Source organism: Biomphalaria glabrata, chromosome 4, assembly GCF_947242115.1.
Source record: "Biomphalaria glabrata chromosome 4, xgBioGlab47.1, whole genome shotgun sequence".
Classification (NCBI taxonomy): Eukaryota; Metazoa; Mollusca; class Gastropoda; family Planorbidae; genus Biomphalaria; species Biomphalaria glabrata.
In genome coordinates, this window is record NC_074714.1 from 10,033,233 (window position 1) to 10,057,296 (window position 24,064).

Here is a 24,064-nt window from a genome sequence, read left to right on the forward strand (position 1 = left end):
CATTAATCTAATTTTATTTCATAAACACTTGTATAGAGTTTAAAAGGATCAATTTTTAATTTTAATAGAAATATTAAATGTTTCCAAATGTACTTTTCTCAGATAGATGATCAACTAGATCTATTACGTCATCAATTTATACGCTCTGTTGTGTTTGTTTATTGGCAGCTTGGTTGTTGAATGTGTAGTTTTCCCATAGATATAAAATATACTTTGAAAGTGAAAACTCTTCTGGTTAACTTTGTTGGCTTTGTTTCAAGTAACATGGATGATGGACAGGTATGATATACGCTTCCAGAATAAATAAAACAGACAAAAAAGGCAAGAAATTATTGTCATATTATGATCATATTATTTTGTATAGTTTTAGTGCTATTAGAATGGAACGAGTTGCCTGCAATCCGCTAGGAAACCCAAACTGAAACACTTTAAATACTTTAAAGTTTAACCAATATGACTCATGATTTGGCTGCGCCGCTGCTGGCAGAGTTTAAGTCTCTATATAAACAGATGGATGCGCGTAGGACGTAATTTAATTATCTTAAATGTCCGTAAAAATAAAAAAAAATAACTCCTTTAGTTATGTGTTTTATGGAAGATTGACCCTTTACAAAATAATTTGATCAATTAGAAAATCATTTTATGATATCAGTTAGGCCAGGTTCACATGTAACTTCCCTTTCACCTATCCCTTGATCTGCTGGACCGTTGGGGCACCACACAAGATCTGTCAACCTCCATTCTTCTCTGTCATTTGCATTTGATAGAATTTCATTCTGATATTCTTTCTGAAAATATTGAAACCTGTTTTTTTACCTGCCTGGGTGGACCACTTCGGGGGCCGATTTTAAGTTTGTGTTTTCTTTGTAACCTAAATTTTGTGATTTTACTAATGGTGCTACTCGAACTATAAACTCAATATAATAATTATATTATCATCATCATAAATGTTGCCACAGGGTTTCTCTGTGTTAAAATTCAATATCAAAATGATATTTTAGTTTATGTATTCCCTTTGACTTCCTCAGTCAGAAAGGAACAAGCCAAACTTGGATCAAATGTAGAAACTTTTTCGGTACACCAAAAAGAAAAGATTTTAAAAATGTGTGCCAAGACTTACCGGACATTCAAAAGGGAGGTATGTGTTGTTTTTTTTCTGTTGTTTTTTTTTTAATAGACTTGCATTGTTTTTGATACTATCATACTAGTATTTTTTAATATAATATTTTTTATTTAATCAGTTGTATTTTTGTGTTGTGAAATACTGCACTCCTCTTTAATAATTGGACTCGCTTATTATTCTTAAACAAATCATGATTGTGTTATTAATAGTTTAAACATTCGAAGTTTCCCATTTTTAATAAATGTAAATACAAAGGCAATATCTACATAATTTGTAGACATAACCCAGTAAGAGTGGTGTTAAAAAAATACTCCTGGCAACAGTTACTCAACTGAGCAGACGATTATGCTAATAATTATGAAATGAAAAAGTTTAAAACTTGACTAGATCTACCCATAGACATAAAATATATAGACTGGACAATAAAAGAGCTTTATGAAACGAAAATTTGTGACTGGCAATTTTGTGTATTTTATTATACAGAAGTTATGAACAGTATAAAAGTAAAAGTATTCATATTTATTTCAGCCATAACCTATATAAGTATTACAATCTTTTCACTATTGTTATTTTAAATCTTTAAGCGAGCTTTTATCAGGCATAATCATTTCATAATGTTCATTTTTGTTCACAAACTGTTTTAATTTTAGCTTATATGGACATTCTGCTGAAAAAATCCCTAAATAGATTAATTTAACTTTGAGGACTGAATTTTTTGATGACATCACACTGTTGCATAAAAAAAGACATTTAATCTAAAATTGGGCTAGTAGGCTTCTTAATATTAAAAAGATTTAAAAAACAAGGTGACTTTCACATAATCTATTACTCTGGATGAGACAGTAGCATCTGTAACCAACAAAAGAAGTATCATAGATGAAATTAATGATAAAGTGCTTGGCTTTTGAATCGGGGGTCCTGGGTCCGAAGATTCAGGATGTGACTGAGTCCACCCAGCTCTAATGGGTACCTGACATTAGTCGGGGAAAAACAAAGGAAGTTGGTCATTGTGTTGGCCACATGACACCCTCGGTAACCGTGTCCAAAAACAGATAACCTCAACATCAATAGCCCAATAGATCGCAAGGTCTGAAAGGGGAATTTTACTCTTTTTTTTCTAAATCGTAAATAATTTTCTTTCTAGGCATAACATGTAACATTCAAGCCATGTAAGAATACATTTGTGGACTGTCACTAGCTTTTATAATGCTTCCGTTATGTCTTTGTTGATTCCTGGAGAGGCATCATTTTGGCGCCTTGGACTACGAACGTAGGCTAATAACACGCTCTGCTCATTTTCTTTGACGTTTTGGGCTTAAAACTAAACTAAAACTTTGAAGCAATGAGATGACAGCCATGAATAAGATTTTAGAAACCGTCAACAGCAAAAGAAATAAATCTAGATCACAGACCTAAAGTATATATATATATATATATATATATATATATATATATATATATATATATATATATATAATTTGTGTCAATGTTACGGAGAATTCCAGTCTTTTAGTTTGTTTTTAATTTTTAAAACTGAAGATCATGCGACTTTCCAGAATTTATAAATGCGATTGCGTTCCCAAGTCTACTATTTAATACAATGCAACAAACTTGACCATCAAGTTACAAGAAATTATTTCCTTTTTCTAGTCTATATATTTTATATCTATGAATCTACCCCATAGCATCCAACGGCTATACGCGCTGGTTGAACGATAATCCCAGTTTTTTTTTTGTTTTTTTTTTTGCTGTTTTTTTTTTTTAAGTAAGAAGGCGATTGTTTAAACCGATAAATAGGGCAGACATAGCGCTCCTGATGTTTTCTGGTGCAATTTTGTGATATTAATCCTTCTAATCAATTTTTTACATTATTTTTTTTTTTTAAATATTTAAAACGTTCATTTTTTTTTAATGAAACTGGCATGACAATAATTAGCGATAACTTAACACGGGATTTAGTTTTTCTATCAAGTCACAACACTGAACACTCCCTCAAACCCGTTTATTTCTTTAATCAAAACGAGCTTAGCTTTAAAGCTAATCAGTACAAGTGCGATTTTCTATTTATTCCTGTTTATTTGCAGTGCTCGTTTAGATCTATTTGTTACTATGTTGTTCTCACTGGCAAATTAGATGTAATCTTTATTCCTGTTTATTTGCAGTGCTCGTTTAGATCTATTTGTTGATATATTGTTCTCACTGGCAAATTAGATGCAATCTTTATTCCTGTTTATTTGTAGTGCTTGTTTAGATCTATTTGTTGATATGTTGTTCTCACTGGCAAATTAGATGTAAGCTTTATTCCTGTTTATTTGCAGTGCTCGTTTAGACCTATTTGTTGATATGTTGTTCTCACTGGCAAATTAGATGCAATCTTTATTCCTGTTTATTTGTAGTGCTCGTTTAGATCTATTTGTTGATATATTGTTCTCACTGGCAAATTAGATGCAATCTTTATTCCTGTTTATTTGCAGTGCTCGTTTAGATCTATTTGTTGATATATTGTTCTCACTGGCAAATTAGATGCAATCTTTATTCCTGTTTATTTGTAGTGCTTGTTTAGATCTATTTGTTGATATGTTGTTCTCACTGGCAAATTAGATGTAAGCTTTATTCCTGTTTATTTGCAGTGCTCGTTTAGATCTATTTGTTGATATGTTGTTCTCACTGGCAAATTAGATGTAAGCTTTATTCCTGTTTATTTGCAGTGCTCGTTTAGATCTATTTGTTGATATATTGTTCTCACTGGCAAATTAGATGCAATCTTTATTCCTGTTTATTTGCAGTGCGTGTTTAGATCTATTTGTTGATATGTTGTTCTCATTGGCAAATTAGATGCAATCTTTATTCCTGTTTATTTGCAGTGCGTGTTTAGATCTATTTGTTGATATGTTGTTCTCACTGGCAAATTAGATGTAAGCTTTATTCCTGTTTATTTGCAGTGCTCGTTTAGATCTATTTGTTGATATGTTGTTCTCACTGGCAAATTAGATGTAAGCTTTATTCCTGTTTATTTGCAGTGCTCGTTTAGATCTATTTGTTGATATATTGTTCTCACTGGCAAATTAGATGCAATCTTTATTCCTGTTTATTTGCAGTGCGTGTTTAGATCTATTTGTTGATATGTTGTTCTCACTGGCAAATTAGATGCAATCTTTGTTGTTGTTTTCTCCCAGAACTTTAACAAAGAGCTGAGCGAAGCGTTTGTGTAAACCACTTACCGCCCCAAACCTCCACGCATACACACCATCACCCTTTCGATCTCGAGTATGTTTTTTTTTAAATCAATACATTGCATGAGCAGCTGGTGTTTAAAAAGTATGATACATGAGACTTATGCCGTGCAACCTGGCAGGTGTTAGAGGTAACATGTGGTCAGGTTTTGTGACAGCTTTATAAATAGGAACTGGCGTTTTAAGTCAAGTGGTTTCAGCCAAGTGGTTTCAAGGCTACTGTGCAACAATGATTTTAATGCACACAATACTACTCATTTATTTTTAGTTTCATTGTTCCCAGCCTTCACATACCACATGAGTTTCTTTTTCTGACATGAACTTAGCAATATGGTTTTGAATCTTCAGCTCTAGGATAGGAGAAACACAACTCACAATGTTATCACGTTATCATAGCCCCCCGCCCTCGGAAAAAAAACGATCTATAACTTTGTAACCATTTAATTATTAATAACTATTACTATATACCGGAAAGTTGATATTTGAAATCCAAATTAAAAATCTAATTAATTTAGGTCTAAGAGAACAGACGTAAAAAAAAAAAGAATGAAATTATGATTGAAAATGTTTAATGGAAACAAATCCATATTAGTTCTATTTTTGTTGTTGTCTTTAAAGCATCTTGGTTAATGCGATAAAGCAATGAAAAGGGAAATCTATAAAACCTAATGTTTCTCTATGTTCTATGTTGACTAATAAAATCTGTTGTTTCTATGTTCTAAGTTGACTAATAAAATCTGTTGTTTCTATGTTCTATGTTGACTAATAAAATCTGTTGTTTCTATGTTCTATGTTTACTAATAAAATCTGTTGTTACTGTGTTCTATGTTGACTAATGAAACCTAATGTTTCTCCAAGTTCTATGTTTACTTATAAAATCTGTTGTTTCTATGTTCTATATTGACTAATAAAACCTAATATTTCTGTCATATCACTTACACACAACAAAATGAAAAAAAAATGGTGTTCGCCCAATTTATAACGCACACTGTCCTCAATTTTCAGGAGCTTTGTGTGAGGTTGTTGCCAGCTGTAAGGTTAGGGTCACCTCTTATGTCAAATTTAGATTTGCTTTGTTCATTCGCAACAGCTCTAGACATTACGAACACGTGTAGGATCTCATTGATGCGTGTGTAGACTCACTGTAGACTGGCTGAAACAAAAATAGAATCCTGAGAAATAAATTTAAATATATTTTTTTTTACTTATGTTCTGTTTGCTTTCAGAAATCCTGGTTGAAGCTCTTTGTTGGACAGTTGACAACTATATGACGTAAGCGCTGAAAGAGCAATTATGCTAATTTTAAGAATAGGTGTAACTAGATTATCACAAAAATGTTTAAGCAACTAAGAAAATGATTTAAAGTTGTTAATGAGGAGACAAAGAACTAGGCCATCTGTGTCTTAATGATAAAAAAAAGATGACGGATTTTTTTTTATAATTCGTTTTGCAATATACTTTTAACTAAAATTATTGAAAATTGTGTGTCAATTCTTTTTAGAGCATTCAATGTTCCTGAAGGCTCCATCATGATTGGCGAACAGGTAGCAAGGTGCACATGTTTAAAACAGATAAGTAGGTCTAAATGTAGCACATGTTTCAAAAGAGATAAGTAGGTCTAAATGTAAAAGCACATGTTTAAAACAGATACGTAGGTCTAAATGTAGCGCATGTTTCAAAAGAGATAAGTAGGTCTAAATGTAAAAGCACATGTTTAAAACAGATACGTAGGTCTAAATGTAGCACATGTTTCAAAAGAGATAAGTAGGTCTAAATGTAAAAGCACATGTTTAAAACAGATACGTAGGTCTAAGTGTAGCACATGTTTAAGAGAGGGGGGAACTGGTGTGTGGGTGACATCATAAATGATGCCAGGCTTTCATCTCGCTCATCTACGAGATGAACCATAGTCGTTACGACTGAAGGAGGCCAACAGGCTATAAAGAAAGTGGGAAGGAGGCTTGGTGTAAAGATCTATTTGTTATTATAGAAATTGTGAAGCCCATGAATGCGCATTGCCTCATTCTCATTAACTTGACAATCAACTTAGATTTTAACTCAATGTTTCCCAAACTGTGTTCCACGGAACCCGAGACCTGAATGGGTGTTCCACGAACTACTGGAATAATTAACTAGTAGGCCTCCACGTGAATTAATCTCTAAAAATAAGCAAAGTGTTCCACTAAATACTCAGAATGTGCGAAGTGTCCCGTTAAGGAAAAAGTTTGGGAAACACTGTTTTAACTATATCATTTGATGTCTTAACATTCTAGAGATAGGCCTACTATTGGCTCATCAAAAATTTCTTTTTTTGCTCTAAAGTGTCATAGAAACACTGCACGAGGATTATCCACTAAGAATGCTCGTTATATGTGATGTCGGCTGGAGAACTCGAACAATTATAAATCCTGACAAGCAATTGGTGCGTCGACTTGCAGATATTGGAAGTTTGCCAGCGTCGCTGTATCTAGGAACTCTGGGGTTACCAGGGTCAGTGCAAAACAGTGCTTTTATATTAATTTAGGTGATGATTGCCCCTTATTGTGATTGGCGGAGATAGAAGAAAATCTCATCACTCTTTCACCATAAACTAGTCCCTTCCTCAAAGGGTGAGATAGAAGAAAATCTCATCACTCTTTCACCATAAACTAGTCCCTTCCTCAAAGGGTGACCCTTACACATAAACACAATCAAAGGCAGTGATGGTAAAGAGAACAAAAAAAAAAAACTCTCACTGGGGCATTGCTCTCTAACCCCAGTGCCTACAGATTAGAGGTCTCGGAGAAAAAAATATAGGCGTGAAAATTTAGCGTCTGCTTGGAACCAGTTCAGACAGAGAGACAGCATTCATCCAGGCCAGTGCAAGGGAGTCTTTTATCGTTGACGTGAGTCTTAAAAGATGTGGTCTCGACTCTCAAGATAAACAATAATCTTACAATTTGTAGAACGTTTAGATATGGATCTCTAGATCAACTACTCATAAAATCAAATGTAGGTTAAATACAACAGCCCTTGTGGTTTCTAAGTTATTGTTGATGGAGTGTATCACACCAACAAAAAGCAGTATTGAACATAATGGTACACATTACAATTGGGACGAATAAGACATTTTTTAATCTGTAGGTTTCATCACTCAGCGTAGGCTGTGTTCAGTATTGTGCTAACTGCAGTATGTAATTTGTGTATTTGAAAAAAAAACACTTATTGACAAAGTTTTTGATGTATAGGCCTATTATATCTGCATTATTATAAGAAGAAGCAGTCATTATTTTATGTTGTTCCCAGCTTGTGTGCATATTTCACCACCTGCGAAGTTTTCCAGGTTAAAGCTGGAGATGTTCTTGTGATCAATGCTGCCTCAAGTCCAATTTCTAATGTCGTTGGACAAATAGCGAAAATAAAGGTAGGACCCTAGTAGCCATGAAGAAAACCTAAAAGCTTCTAGTTTGATGTCGATATTGAGCACTGTCTCATTATTTATTTATTTATTTATCTGTGTGTATGTGTACGAAAGGATGTTGAGAAAGCGCCATACAAAACAAGACCGGAACTGAAATCAGTACACACCAAATATGAAATATAGCACATACATAGACATAAATAAATATAGACTGGCCGATAAAAGAGTTTTATGAAACGAAAATTTTGAGTACTTTATTATACAGCATTTATGAGTAGTGTAGTTTTGTTTAATCTCTAAGACTGAAAATCATGCAACTTTTTAGAATTCGGAAATCCGACAACAATAGATATACATGTTTTCAATTGCATGAAGTTATTTCCTTTTTCCAGTCTGTATTTATTTATGTATATGAGCACACAATGCTTTTTTTTTAAGATAATCATATGTAAAACGTTTTACATGTTTCTGCTGTTCCTTCAGTATTAAAGATAATCTACCTCCTAGTCTAGGCCTCTCGGGGGGGGGGGGGAGGCAGTGGGCAGGGTAAGAGCCCGACACCATCAAAACAACAGTACGATCAATCAGCCATCTTGATTTGCAAATGTAGGTCTACTGGTCATAGTAACCAATCTGATATCTATATTTACTAAAACGAGAAATGCTACATGTGATAGAACTTATAGTTAGCAGAAACGGTAGTTTATTGTTAATTATTCATGTAGAAATTGAGAGAATGGAAGGTGGGGGAAACAAGAATGGCTAATTGTTATAGGTTAGTGCACATTAAACATAATTACAAGACACTTTTGTTGACATCACACAAAGAAGTAAATGCATTTAAATCTAGACCTACGATGTAGCCGTGACCAAGTAAATCTTCCCTTAAGAATATTATTGTCGCTTCAAGACACCTCTAGACTCTACTAGGTCCTCACAAAGTTACTTTCAGTGGCCCGAAGTCGTTAACAAATAAGAACTGCTGTGGAATTTTAACTCCACGGTTGAAATCCAGTTATTATCCGTCCAACATTCTTGTACACAAAGAGTAAAAGACATTCTTGACATGCATAATTAATGCTCTTCCTGGGGAAAAAAAACGCAATTTATCTAATGACTATTGGTCTACTATACACCCACATGCATACATTTAATGACGAGTGATTGGTTCATACTGTTCTCTGTCAGGGATGTAAAGTAATTGCCTTCGCAGGATCGAAAGAACGGTGTGACTGGGTTCGAGAGTTGGGCTTTGATTGTGTCTTCAACGCTAACGCTGTCGGAATCTCACCAGCTTTGCAGAGAGTTGCCTCCCAAGGCGTGGACTTCTATTTTGATAGTGTAAGTTGATTTCAAATTATGGTGTATCAACATTCAATAATGTCTTCTGCAGTTTAAAAGACTTTTCAAAATGAAAGAGTGTAGTAAACTATAGTTCTTTAGAAGAACTTGACAGGATTTATAGAGTCGCTTAACGGAAGCCTTTGAAACTCACCAAGTCTTATTGAAGCTAAAGACTGACGAAACTAAAATGTTAACCTTGTTTTAGAACTACTGCGAGTGGGCCTCAGAAATAAAGAGCATGAGACACGGCCCTTGTAACAAGGAATGGACAGATTAGCAAAACAAAAAAATGTTCTTGAAATCCAATGAAAAGAGGAGAACCATCAAAGCGCCAATGTAAAAACAAAGTGAGCCTCAAACCAAGCTGTGAATTTCGACAATGTGTTTATTTATTATGTATTGAATTAGCGCTGCAACTCTTATACTTTAGATTGCTCTTTGTGATTTAACAGGTTGGGGCTTCATTTACAAAAGAAGTTCTTGCGCATGTCAACAGTCTGGGAACTATTTGTGTTTGCGGATACATTAGCACTTATGGGAATCGCGAGTGTACAGGTTTGTATGCCTATAGCATCCATTTATTGTTGTGGTGTCAAACTCAATGGCTTATTGGGATGAAGTCTCTGTGGGTCACAAAGAATCAATAAATGATTACATCTTTATAAGAAACAGGTTTTCTTTGAAATGTAGGAAAATACTATAGCGTGTTGTTGTTTTTTAATGACGCTTGACATTTCATCTTGCGATTGAGTGGAGTCCTGGAAAATATTAGCATTTGAATCCGATAGGATACTGCTGCTTATTCTGTTTTACCTGTATGATGATGATTAAGAAGTTAGCACTGATGAGAAAAGATGTCAAGCATAGACATTGATTTACAAACATTTAGGATTCAAATGAAAATCTTATCTTTCACAAATTTCAATATCACTGTGTTCAATTCCTGGCTAGTTTAGACCTTCAATCAGTGGTATCACATACTATTTATTTTTAACATATTTCAATGTTCCATCAAGATAGTATCCCAGCTCAAACCTCCAGCAGGACGGCGGGCAGGTTTCGAACCAGAGACCATCGAAACGACAGTCCAGAGTGCATACCACACGACCAGGCAGCCATCCGTCATGTGCATGGGCACACCAAAATGTAAACGCATTACATTTCATTGTGACATAATTTTGTAATTGTTTGTGATAAGATGAATTGCAAGCATATTAGACTAAATTGTTCAACTGAATTTGAATACAAGAAATATGACAAAATTGGAATGTGATGTTAAGTTTATGCTTGAAATGATCGACCATAAAAAGAACTTTCTATAGCCTACAAATAACATAGTTTTGACATGTATGTAGTGGCTATGTATGTGATAAAGTCCCTGTACGCACCAACTATGGCCACACTATGATCAGTTATTAAGTAAAGGAAAAAAAGTTTCTAAATTTTTAAATAAAAAATTATTTCATTTCTCAGACTTACTGAACTATTATTTGTATATGTTGCTAGTTCACTCAAGTTTCATTTCTCAGACTTACTGAACTATTATTTGTATATGTTGCTAGTTCACTCAAGTTTCATTACTCAGACTTACTGAACTATTATTTGTATATGTTGCTAGTTCACTCAGGTTGCATTTCTCACCCTTACATAGATATAATAATAATGTTTGATTTTCGATATATTCCTCCTTTGTAGAGTAGATTGGATGAAATATTACAAAATCCAATGAAAAATCACCAATAGGTTTAGCAACACATATAGGAAAGTGTTTGAAGTAAATCACGTTTTACAAATTATATCCAGTCTATTAATTAAGTTAACAGTATCTTCTTAGACACTGTTCACTTTTCATAAACTATAGGCAGGCTACTACAACTTGAATGAATGTTCAATAAAGTTTTTAGAATATTAAGCAAGATGTTATACAATACATGTAGATGTGATTTGTAACATTTCATCTTAGCAAACTGAAATGTCATACAGAAAAATTCATGTCAATTTTATAGAGTTATGTCCCAGTACTGAACTATTCCTTTGTGTTTCAGATCCCTACCATCTTATTTTCTCCAGAGAACGTCAAGTCTCTAGTACATCAGTCATGGACTACACAGCCAGATTTGAAGAGGCGGAAAAGCAATTGCTGGATTGGATCAATATGGTACAAATTTTGTTAATGTAAACTACTGCTGGTGTGGGTGGGGGGAGGTCTTGATCTAATTGTTATAGCAGTCACTAAACAAATTAAACTAAGTGTAAAAAGTTTTAAATTTTTAACCCTAAAACTAACATTATGAATATACAAGTTTAATGTACATATTTATAATAAAACCGATTGTAAAAATGTTTTAAATGTGTAACCCTAAAATTAACATTATGAATATATAATTTTAATGTACATATTATTAAAAAACTTACTTCATTTTTTAAATAACATTCAACTAAAGGATAAAAATTATTGAAAACATATGTTCTCCCAAAGTAGACGATATTGTAAGATCTGAAAACATTTCTTCCTCCAGGGAAAACTTAAGTTCCGAGAACTGCTTTTCAATGGCTTTGAAAAATTGCCCGAGGCGTTGGCTGCAGTGTATGACATGAGAACTGTGGGTAAAGTTATTGTCAAGTCTGCAGCAGCTCCCTCTCTGCTTACTATGTTGGTAGAGTATTAACAAACAAACAAAACCACATTTGAACCAACTGAAATAAACATGCACTGCTTATTGTGTTTTACATTTATTTTTATCTAAAAAAGAGACTGAATAATGATTTCAATTGGCATATATGAACATTTGATATGTTGTAAATAAGGCAGTTCGCTGTGAACCCCATATATCGCCACATACAATGCTAGCAGTTGATCTGGTCAACTTGACTACCCACTGAATAAATAATACATGTGTACAAATAATCAATGTTTCACACAGCAATAAATTACATGTCAAATAAATAAACAAGATATTAACAGGATAATCAGAGAACAGTGGAATCACATTCTAATAACAATCAATAATTTACATAAACATATAAATCAAAGTAGTCATACATTATTAGTTAGTCATACATTGATTGAAAGGATTCAACATTGGTCAACATGAGAATATTAGTGAACAAAGATTGGTGATTGATCTGAAAGTTACTCATGTTGCTTAGTAATTATAACAAACAATGGTTATGGACTACGATGAGAATAGCTTTTCATTCTTTGAGAAAATGGACTGTTACTATTACTTTGAGAAAAAAAAGAAAAAAAAGTTACCCCCAAACATAGTTTTCAAATGATACTTAAGCCCAGGCCATTCTATTTCCTGAGGCCTAGGGAATAAGACAGCTTTTAAAAATTCATAATTATTGAAAAAGCTTCAACAATGATCAGTTTAATTACTTGAAACTATTTCAGACTAGAGACAGCTTTCTTAGCAGCATCATCCAAGTCATTTGCTGTAATAATTGGCATTTTACTGTTTTCTAAGATTTGTTTGGCCTCAGTAACATTTGTACCTGGGAGAAAAAAAGGATAATGAAAATTAATAACAGGGCAAAAGAATTGCAACACAATTTATGAAATCATAAACATCCATTTATACAATACAATAGGCAACCACCCAAACTAAAGTCTTACCTTCCAAACGAACAATCAAAGGCAGTGACAACTGCATACTTTTGTAAGCATTGGAGATTCCATTGGCTATTGTAACACAGTTGACAATACCACCAAAGATATTCACAAGTATTGCTTTAACCTGAAGTAGAAGTTACAATATGAAATATTTACTTACTAGCTAGCCATGAGCAAAAAAAAAAAATTTGAATTACTTGTTTACCAACATTTTTTTTAATTATTAAAATGCACAGCATTTTTAAAATCATGTTTAAAAAGATGTAATGCCAAAACAAATCATTTCCAAGTAACCTGTTTATCATCTGAGAGAAGTTTAAAAGCATGAAACACTTGATTTTCTGTGACTGTTCCACCAACATCCAAGAAATTGGCTGGTGATCCTCCATAAAGTTGAATTATGTCCATTGTAGCCATGGCTAGTCCAGCTCCATTCACTGAAAGAAGAGCAAGTTAGGCCTGTTAAATAATTAATTTAAAAAAAAGTACAATAAAAATTATAGAACTTGGAATAGTACTGACAAATTATCTTAATCTCAGCAAAAATCAACCCCATACAAAAGTTGTAGATAGTAACTTTGATACAATCTTTTTTTTTTCAGGGATATATCTTTAATAAATGTTTCATTGTACTTGATTTTTTCTTGTTCAAATGTGATAATGATTTTAAACATGAATTATTTGTGGTAATCAACTTAAGTAGTACTTAGAAATAGTAGTTGATCTAAAAGAAATAGCTGTGACTTGTTTTTTTTTTTAGATTAACAAATTTGCTTATATATATTACAATATAAATATCATTGTAGATGCACACAAAAATTTTCACCACTAATTTCTACAGCAAAATTCAACAGTAAATTCCAGTGCAAGAAACACAATAAAGAATATTTCAATGAATCATTTTGTTAATAGTTATAAGAATGGAGTGAATTCCAGTTCTAACCTAGACAAGCAATATTTCCATCCATTCCAATGTAATTCAGATTATATTTGGCAGCCTCAACCTCTCTAGGATCACTCTCAGCCATGTCATCCATGGAGAAAATGTCTTTCTGTCTGAACTGAGCATTGTCATCAAAGTTTATTTTGGCATCAAAGCAAACAACTGAAAAAAAAATGTATACAATTGTGTTTGACATATACAAATAATACTTATGTATTAGAGAATAACCTTTCAAAAATGTATAAATATTAACATCATTAAGTTGCATAAGAGCATAGTCTATGTTAACAAAAAATAGAATATGTTATGTACCTCTGCCATCTACAGTCTCACCAAATGGGTTGATCTCTACCTGAGTTGCGTCCACTTTAAGAAATAGCTTATACAATCTTATCATTTGTTCTGCTGCCTGAATAAAAAATGTGAATACATTTCTTACACAAAAGATACTTTTTTTTTAGCTGATTGCAATTGAAGATTAGAAAGGCTATTTAAATAAGAACCATCCTATTAATAGATGATAAACATTATAACTTTTATTTCCTTTTTTGATTAATTATGGCTTAAAAATTGTTCCTGTTGCAATACGACTGTTTCATGATAGAATTCTGTAAGCTTTCAAATAAAATATCCATAGGTACTAAAAAGCAATTTAATGATATCAAACATAAACACTAAAACCAGGCTTGCTTATGTTTAAGGCCCTACTAGAGAGAACAAGACAAAGTACAACAAATTGACAGGGCTTATTAGATACAAAATTAAAACAGAAAAAAAGAAAAAGTGGACCACAACATGCAAAAAACTAGACCTAAACAAGGATGGTCGAAAGGCCTCAATCCTCCTGCATAGGCTAGCAGGAAAGAAACAAATATAACAAACCCCCAACATTTAAAAGACACTGATGACCTAATATCAGAAAACCTTAAAAAGGCTGAAACCTTCAATAAATACTTTGCTAGCATCAATAGGTCACATCCAAGAAAGCAAGTGGACCAGGCCTTTAGTAATATCCTAAAGAGAGAAGAAAAAGCTCCAACTGTCAACTGTCAAATCTTTGACACTCCCTTCACTCTATATGAGCTCAATACTGCCCAAAAAAAAAATTAAGAAAATCTCCTGGACCTGATAAAATAACAAATGAAATGATCCGGGGACTAGGATTACAGGCCCAAAACTGTATACTTAAATTTATCACCATACATGGAGAACTGGAGACATACGACAGGAATGGAGAACTGCAAACATAATACCCATTTTAAAGAAAAATAAACCAGCAGGAGACCCTAAAAGTTATAGACCAATATCCCTAACATCAAACATTGGCAAAATGGCAGAAAAATTATCAATAACTGAGCATTTGCTCACTCCACAATGCACAAGTTGGCTTCAGGAAAGCAAGTAGAACAGAAGACCACCTCTTTCGTTTTATCCAGGACACAGTAGAAGGGTTTCACGAAAACAAACACACTACTGCAGTTTTTATAGATTTGCAACAAGTCTATGATAGAGTGTGGAGAAAAGGTATATTTCTGAAGATGAAAAAAATGGGCAACCATGGAAGAATGTATAGCTGAATCAGGGCTTTTCTAAAAAATAGAACCATCCAAACCCAATTCGAAGGTGGCATCTCTAGTAAAAAAAAATTTGGAAGAAGGCCTACCACAAGGTTCAGCCCTTAGCTGCACACTCTTTCTAATCTTCATAATTGACCTCCAGGACCTCATTTTGGTCAATAAGGCACTTTACATAGATGACTTCTTAATTTGGACTACAGAGAAATATCCAGTGCTGACTAGATCCAAATTAAATAGAGCCCTTACAACTATCTCCATGTATTCAAAATTATGGAAAATGGAAATAAACAAAGAAAAGTCAGATTATTCAATCTTTAGCCACAGCCACAAAATAGCAAAAAGAAACTACATCCTAAAAATAGACTCACAGCCAATAAATAAAGAAGAAAATCCAACATATCTTGGTGTAAAATTAGACCAAAGACTGTGGCTAAAACACTTTATGGCAGATTTAAAAGAAAAGGCATCACAAAGATTAAACATAATAAAACACCTAGCAGGAACATCCTGAGGAGCTGAAAAGAAAACCTTAAGACAGTTATACACTGGATACGTTCAATCTGTCATGGATAACTGTCTCTCCATACAAGTAGCCGCCAACAAAACCTATCAATCATCTTTAGACACGATCCAAAACCAAGCCTTGCGTCTAATCAGTGGAGGTATGAGAACTACTCCCACAGCAGCCTGTGAAATAGATGCCAATATTGAACCTCTTGAATTAAGGCGCAACAGAGCAGCATTAGAAGCTATTGAGAGATACAGATGGTTGGAGGATGACCATCCAAATAAACTACTAACACAGAGAAATAAGAAAAACAAGCAAAAAAAGCAAAGAACTCTGATCCAACTTACTGACGAACTAGCCATAAAACACCATCTACCCAATAACAGAGACAAAATTGCCAGATTCTCAAACATAACTCCTGGACTTAACTACAAACAACCAACCATTAAAACACATTTAATAAATAACACTCTAACAAAAGAATCAAATCCACTGGAGCTCAAAGTAAGCACGCTTGACACAATTGAAAGCTATCCAAAAACAGCCATCCATATATACACACCGACGGATTAGCCTTCAAAGTCAAAATCAATGCTGTTCTTGGTGCGTTCCTAGTCTTCCCCAAAAATAAGCACTTTGAAATAAGTGCACCCTGTGGCGACTACTTCCAAGCAGAAATTGAGGCAATTACCATAGCTTTGCAGACAGTCAAAAACAAATTATATGAAGGGATACAATCACCATCAGATATTATTGTCTTTACAGACTCCCAATCCACTCTTCAAGCACTTAACAGCAGCACCTCAAAAAGCCCAAGATAATACACCAGATGATGACAAAATTAAACATCAACATCACATTACAGTGAATCCCTGGACACATTAGCATCATGGGAAATGAAAGGGCAGATAAGCTTTCAAAGGCAGGATCATCTATGGAACAACCAGATAGACCTGTTAACTACCTCACCCTAAGGTCAATGTTAATCAACAACCACAAAGAGGAGTGGCTCAACCAATGGGCAACAGGAAACACAGGCAGAGCCATGTACAAAGAAATGAACATGCCTAACAAACTGGACAGTACAATCTTCCAACTAAGGACAGGACACACACCTCTGTTAAATTACCATCTCAAAAAAATAAATCCCACACAACTCCCCCTTTGTAGACACTGTGCTCCTTATGAAACCGTAAACCATATCCTTTTTGAATGCCCCTTCATAATCCACCTTAGGCAGACCTTACTACCACTCCAGCCCAACATAACCAACACCCTGTACAGGCAGTGCTGAACAACTGAAGAAAACAGGACACTATTTTTCCTTGGCACAGTCTGCAAAAAAGCTGACACCTCAGCAGCAAAAAGCTGGCTAGAAGAAGAAGAATGTTTAAGGCCCCCAACAAGGAAGTCATTATATTGAAAATTACAAAAATTTAGCTCCAAACCAAGAACATGCAAGAAGCATATGAATATATTGACAAGATTTGGACTTGATGAAAAAAATAAGCACCAGTATGGAACTAAATAGATTTATTTATTTATTTTGCAAGATGGTTCAGGAAAATGCAAAACTAGTTGTTATTTCTGTTTAAAATACATAGCTCAGTAGAAGAAAAAAAAAATGGTATAACATTACTTCAAAGGTTAAGATTAAAAGAAAAAAAGAAATGAAAGATCTAATTTATTGACAAAATTATACAACCCAACAATTGCTTAAAGTCTATTAATATTCTCAACTGTTTACTTATTAATAAAATGTTTCTTGAAAGAAAATAAAGGAAAGTCAAAATGACTAAAAAAGTGAAATGAGGTGACATTACTAGGTCAGATTAATGAGCATTCTTAACCCAGATGAGCATAAAAGGAAAAAATTAATATCACATATATTTTGTTTTGTAGAAACTGTATGTGTGTCTCATCTAAACTGTTGCGACGTCTAGAAAACATCATTAAAAAAGCATCAAAAATTACACTCACAACATTACCACATTTAAACAAAAGTGCCTAAGAAAAATCTAAAAAATCTTGGAAGACAACGGCCACCCGCTCCATCAGAACTACGTCAGGTCGTCGCGAAATGGACGACTGCTGTCAATCAAAACAAGAACGGAGCGGTACAAAAACTCGTTCGTACCTCACTCGGTCAGATTCTATCACTGCCACTCATTGATCAGGGAACATAAAATGCACCAAGATACCTGTGTGTAGTCGCTGAATGAACTCTTTATGTTGTCTGTTGTATTTATGTGTATTTTTCTGTTGTGTTGTCTTTATATGAGAAAAGAGTCCTTGTAATCACAACAAATTTCCGTAAGGATCAATAAAGCAGTCTTAGTCTTAGTCTTAATTGTGTAAAGAGCATACAAGTATGGATATATAAGTGTATGCATATTTAACACTATATTTACAAAACAAACCAAAAATATAATACAATTATATAAATACAATTTTTAACTTTTTTAATGCCTTTTTGAAAAAATAATACTGGTACCTCTTTCTGTTTCTGACCATTGAAACCTAAGTTTTCTGCCATTTTCAAAGCTTGATTAAGATGAAGTCCGGAATATATGTCAATCGGTTCCTTAAAAAAAAATAATTAAGAAACATATAATCTGAAGAAGAGAAGGAGAATCTGTATTAGATGACAGCTGTGGGTAAGTCATTCTCACACATTATATAACCCACAATTTAAAGAAACTAAGGCAGAAAGAGTTTATAAAAAGTACATAAAAATTAAATACCCAAAAAGTAAGCAGACAGCTGCAGAGTGAATACATAACAATGTAATGTCTAAAGATAACAACAAAAACCTATGGTCATACATTAAGTCTAAGAAAATGGAAACAACAGGCATAGCGCCATTAAAAGGAGAAGACAACTTAACACTTAATGATAATGAAACTAAAGCTAACATCCTAAACAAATACTTTGCATAAGCACTATCTTACTAGATTTTTCCAAAGCTTTTGACAAAGTTCACCACCATAGTTTGCTTAAAAAATTAAAATATTTTGGCATTGATGGTCCATTGCATCAGTAGATTAAGGATTTTCTGATAGGGAGAGAACAAACTGTAATAATAAATGGCTCTAAATCAACACCAATAAGAGTAAACTCAGGTGTACCTCAAGGAACAGTCTTAGGTCCACTACTATTTTTAATTTACATAAATAATTTACCAAATTGCACTAGTTCAGGAACAAAAGTCGTATTATTCGCAGACGATTGCATAATAAATAGAACAATAAAAACAACACAAGATACAGAAATTTTACAAAGAGAATTAGATGAATTACAGAAATGCAAATCAAATTGGAGCATGTCTTTCCACCTAGAAAAATGTCAGTTAATAAGAGTAACAAAAAAACTATAACAAATTAATTCCACTTATCTTATTCATGGTAAACCAGTAACACAGACTAAAAATGCGAAATACCAAGGTGTTATAATAAATGAAAAACTGTCATGGAATCCCCATATTGATGCAACTATCAAAAAATCAAATAAAGCATTAGGGTTTATTAAAAGAAGTTTCTATAAATCAAATAAGAGCATAAAACTAAAATGTTATTTAATCTTGGTTAGGCCAATAATAGAATATGCATCCTCTGATTGGGACCCCTCAACTCAAGAAAACATTAAGAAACTGGAACAGACACAAAATAGTGAAGTGAGATTCATAACAAACGAATATTCACATTTGACTAGAGTAATACCTTTAGTAAAATCCCTAAATTTAGAAAGCCTTCAGGACACAAGACACAAAGATAAAGGCACATTCCTTATTCCATATGCTAGGACAAATTTGTATAAATGCTCTTTTTTCCCTAGCACAATTAGAGCATGGAATGGGTTGCCTGAGCTAGCCAGGAAAACCAGTGACTTGGCAGAATTTAGGTCATTGGTTAATATGCATGACTAAATGCATGGCACGTAGGACATTTAATAATCATCTTCTTTTTTGAAGTAACGTCTGTATCATATAAGAAGAAGAATCTCACCATCTTATCACATTTTTAACAGTGACCATAAAAGTGGCAAGCTTTTGGTTAACTAAAAATATTTAGTGCACCCACCGGAACATGAAAACGGTGGTCTTATTATTATGTAAGTATATACAATAGCATACCTAATTTTAAAAACCAAAAGAGTATACATTTGGAAAACCAAAAGTAACTGTTCTATCTGTTTTGCAAGAATTCTTTTAGTTTCTTAGATCTCTTTAAGTTACAGACAGACAGGCAGCACACCAACACACAACAGCTTTTCTCAATGAAAGTCATTTCAAAGTAATCATTAAAAGAAATTGGAAATTTTTCAGCATCAGGATTATCAACAGCATTGTGCAAGCCTATATATTGCTAATATAATTAAGAAATGTTATATTAAAGGAAAATATAAAAAAAACAACTACAATGAAGCTTACATGTGTCAGTTTCACTTACAGTAAATATAGCATCTGGTTCCTTTTTAGCCACTTCTTCTATATCCATTCCTCCTTTTGGACTACCCACCATCACAGGACCTCCATAGCTACGATCCATTAGAATAGCAAAGTATGTCTCACGAGAAATATCCAACGCCTCTGCAACCATTACCTTAAAAAGAAAGCAACAACAAGGTTGATTCAATGGTTTCCATTTCATCCGCAAATGTAAATTAGACACACACAAATCTGAAGAGATTTTTTTAAAATGTACAAGTTGCATTGTTTAACAAATAAAATACCTTTCTAACAGTCACACCATCCTTTGATGTCTGTTTGGTGACAAGTTTGTGCCCAAGCATACTGTCAACTAAAGATTCAACCTTAAGAGGGCTAAAATATAACAAAGTTACACATTTCTTAAGAGCTGATATTGCCCGAGATATTATTAGTCAATTAATTATTATTTTTATTTTTAAAAAACAACAACATAAGGTTAAATAATTAACAACATTTTAAATCAAAACAAGATTCTCAAAGTAAAAATTCAACTGCACTAAATGTAACAAAAAATAACATTAAAAAAAAATAGTTTAAAACCACAAATAACCTGAAACCAAATAAGGAAAAAAGCTATTTTTTAAAAAGCTGCGCTATCTGTCCATTGCAAGATCTTAATTTGGGTATTACGCATTTTATTACAGAAATATATCTAGCTCTAACAATACATAAAAATGCTATTGTAGTTTTCTAATCTGTGCACATAATGTTTAAATTCTGTATCAAGTCAGAATGTGCAGTGTATACAACAAATAAGAAAGTGATACATGCCTTGTATGTGGATGCATGTCTGCTAATACTGAATTGTTTTTTCTTGTATTTCACGTTTTTAAGCTAAGCAGATTTTATAGTCTATTTTTACCAACTGATTGATTTTATAAAGCCCTTTCCCATAATCTAAAATGTATGTTTCTTATGTGTAGTACAGACTCTGAAGAAAAATACATTAATTTTTCTTAAAAATCTTACTCTTTAGTCAGATGCACACCTCCTTTGAAACCTGTATCAAACACTCCTTTACCCCTTCCACCAGCCAGAATTTGTGCTTTAATGACATATTCTTTGACTTCTAGAAAAAAAAAAATCATTCAACATTATTAATGGAATCATAAATATGATTAAATTGTATTCAATCAAAATAACTTTATTTCTGCCAAGAAGAAATTATGAACAAATACTTTATTATCAGATTTCAATTTCAAAAGTGTAAGTCACTTACTGAGCTTTGATGCAATCTTGACTGCATCATCTTTTGATGCTGCTACTTCAAACTTCTGAACACTAATGCCATTGTCACACATGAGCTTTTTACTTTGAAATTCCTGAAGATTTAACTTTCTTATTTGGCTCAATAGTGGAAGATACTGAAAGCAAAAACATTAGTATTAGGAAAGAAGTTTTTGATGATGAACTAGCAGAACAAAAAATAAACAAAACAAAACAAACAAATATAAAGACATTGAACAATACTCTTAAATGATAATTTTAAAATATTAAATTAAATATGTTTAAAAAAATGATAATTAATTTTTGTCAGGGAAACGAGGGAAAACCACATAATTTCTGTAACTGGAGAAAACATTGAAAGCAAAAAGAAAAGGCAACAAAGATTATGGTTACTAAGAAAAATGTCCTCTTTTAGTGTTGGTGAAAAGGTCTTGTCAATATTTCAGTGTATTTCAAGTTTCTTATGCCTGGTTTGGCAATCTGAACATTAACAAGAAATTATTTTTTTTTAAATATATATATATATATATATATATATATAAAAGCTTATATTAAGCATAGTTGTATCAATTGGTTTGGATCAGTCATGTAATTAAATTTGTCATAGAACTAGACTAACATTAAAAAAAAGCCTTTATAAAAAAATTTTTAAAGAGAGGAACGACTTGAATTTGAACGCATGGCTCAAGCCTTCTCAGGCTTCTCAAGCCAACACGGTAACCACTCTGCTAGTGGAGAGCCTATGAACATGGAAGATTGTATCTAGTTATTTATTGTTTCTAAAGTCTCTTCCTATTTTTTATGTTGTGTTCACTAAGACTCAGTAATCTTTAAAAGGGACTATTTCAGCTTATATCACCATTTCAGTCAAGTACAAATTCTTTCACTTGTTTTGAGATTAGATACCAAACAAAATTTATATACGGTAGTTAATATAGTTAATTAACTAACTGGTTAATTTTTTTATTCGTTATTGTATTGTCAGGTAAAAGAAATAATTGTGCAAATTTTCAGCTTGATCCGAGATTGTGTGTGGGAGAAATAACTTGTACAAACTTTTCCCAGACAGACAGACAGACAGACAGACAGAGTGAGTTGATATAAGCTTTGTAAAAATAAAAGAAAATTAATAAAATCCTAAATGCAGCTGGTAAGTCATTGGTAACAAACAAATGAGACATTTTAGATAACTGTTCAAGAAAAACATTAATAAGAAAGCTATTTATTTAGATTTTGAAAATAAAAAAGGAAACACCCCCTGGGTCAGAATTTTGAGATTTACCATCACTAAGAAGATACCTTACACTGCATGGCCATGGTTACATAAAAACAGACTCATAAACTCATTTCCTTTGTTCCCTTAACAATCATATTAATCACATCATTTTAAAAAATTCTGAATTAAACTATTAATAACTATTTCATAATTAATACTGATAAAGTTATTATATAAGCATTTTTCACATTGAGATCATGTAATATTTGAGTGAAACTGGTGTGAACTAGATCTATATAACTATATATATATTATTTTCTTTTTTATAGTTAGATCTAGATCTATAACTATAATGCAGCTTAGGCTTAATGTTGTGTGCAGTGCATAATAAGTTATAAATATAAGACTAATTTCCTTAGTAAAGGCGGCTTGGGCTTATCATGACTTATGATTATGCCTTGATTTAATTTATGGTCAATGAAGTCAATGTCAATAAAGATTAATAGTCACTAGTCAGGACAGTCAGGCCGTTATTGTTATGTTATGATTACTGCATCTTCTCTAGAAATTATAAAATTATTATTGAATTGAATTATTGTTAGAGTTAGAGTCTAGTAACTAGTATATATTTATAATTTAGATAGACTAGAACTAGAAGTCAGTAGTAACAGTAGACTCAAGACTGTAACCAGTAACACTCACTTCACTCAGTCAGTCACAGTCGAAAACTCTTTAGACTTTAGTGTTTAGATAGTGAATACTCAGAATAGATATGATATTTTATACATCTGATCTAATCTAATGATCTACTCTACCAATCTTTCTATTTCTAGATCTAGAAGACTAGTGTTAGATATATATTTCTAGATAGATCTATATATAGATCTATTAATCAATCAATCTTGGATATCTCGCGATTCTATAATATAGATTTTTAAAAAATTAAGATCTACAAAATCATAATTCTACTTTCACTTTGTCACTTGTGACTTTGAACTTTCCAGTGCCAAAGTTGAATGAATGTCGTCAATCAACCTTTGCGACCACATCCTATCTTGATATATTCTAGATCTAGGGGCAGTGTTTATACTGTTTAAATATTTTTACTTTTATTTTTGTTCTCTGGCTATTACATCTTAGGCATCTAGATATCTCTTAGATCGATCTCTAACAGAAAGGAACAAAATAATTTACCTTTCTCTGATTCACAAAAACATGCTTTACTATAGTCTCCATGATGTATTGCCAACTAATACCTTGATCTAGATAAAAAGTCTATATAAAGATCTAGATCTCGACCATAGACATATAAATATATTATATATGTCAATATGTCTATGATCTAGACCTATATAGATCTACAAGAAATATTAGACGATTTTTTTTAA

At 32.8% G+C, this 24,064-nt stretch overlaps 3 protein-coding genes across 7 annotated transcripts in view; 2 read left to right on the forward strand and 1 right to left on the reverse strand.

The window, feature by feature from the left end:
* The window catches only part of LOC106056555 (serine/threonine-protein kinase Nek4-like), a 130,670-nt gene that overhangs the window by 92,991 nt on the left and 13,615 nt on the right, over positions 1-24,064 (forward strand). The window lies entirely within an intron of this gene.
* Positions 153-11,820, forward strand: LOC106056557 (prostaglandin reductase 1-like). Of its 5 annotated transcripts, none has more exons than XM_056025674.1 (10): positions 153-279; positions 1,033-1,138; positions 5,583-5,628; positions 5,858-5,908; positions 6,679-6,846; positions 7,642-7,759; positions 8,945-9,097; positions 9,553-9,655; positions 11,146-11,258; positions 11,620-11,820. In XM_056025674.1, exons 1-10 carry the CDS (start codon positions 181-183, stop codon positions 11,767-11,769), a joined length of 1,107 nt encoding a protein of 368 aa, XP_055881649.1. In that variant the 5' UTR covers positions 153-180; the 3' UTR covers positions 11,770-11,820. The 5 variants fall into 5 exon arrangements, with proteins under 5 accessions (XP_055881649.1, XP_013068810.1, XP_055881651.1 ...); XM_013213356.2 differs by having other exon boundaries at positions 154-279; positions 1,029-1,138; XM_056025675.1 differs by having other exon boundaries at positions 170-279; positions 8,970-9,097.
* LOC106056556 (succinate--CoA ligase [GDP-forming] subunit beta, mitochondrial-like) lies at positions 11,818-24,012 on the reverse strand. The gene is made up of 11 exons (XM_013213355.2): positions 23,871-24,012; positions 21,453-21,597; positions 21,203-21,302; positions 20,476-20,566; positions 20,193-20,345; positions 18,239-18,328; positions 13,972-14,068; positions 13,660-13,821; positions 13,011-13,153; positions 12,720-12,840; positions 11,818-12,598 (listed from the first exon to the last, which is right to left on the reverse strand). The coding sequence occupies exons 1-11, from the start codon at positions 23,910-23,912 to the stop codon at positions 12,489-12,491; spliced, it is 1,254 nt and encodes a 417-aa protein (XP_013068809.2). The 5' UTR covers positions 23,913-24,012; the 3' UTR covers positions 11,818-12,488.

Bases quoted from the DNA above. Each gene is read 5' to 3' on its own strand.
- LOC106056557 (XM_056025674.1), top strand. From the start codon at position 181: ATGTGTAGTTTTCCCATAGATATAAAATATACTTTGAAAGTGAAAACT. The intron at 7,760-8,944 runs GTAGGACCCTAG...GTTCTCTGTCAG, and splicing joins GACAAATAGCGAAAATAAAG to GGATGTAAAGTAATTGCCTT. The intron at 9,098-9,552 runs GTAAGTTGATTT...GTGATTTAACAG, and splicing joins TGGACTTCTATTTTGATAGT to GTTGGGGCTTCATTTACAAA.
- LOC106056556 (XM_013213355.2), bottom strand. From the start codon at position 23,912: ATGGAGACTATAGTAAAGCATGTTTTTGTGAATCAGAGAAAG. The intron at 21,303-21,452 runs GTAAGTGACTTA...TTTTTTTTCTAG, and splicing joins CAAGATTGCATCAAAGCTCA to AAGTCAAAGAATATGTCATT. The intron at 13,154-13,659 runs GTTAGAACTGGA...CTCTTCTTTCAG, and splicing joins TGGAAATATTGCTTGTCTAG to TGAATGGAGCTGGACTAGCC.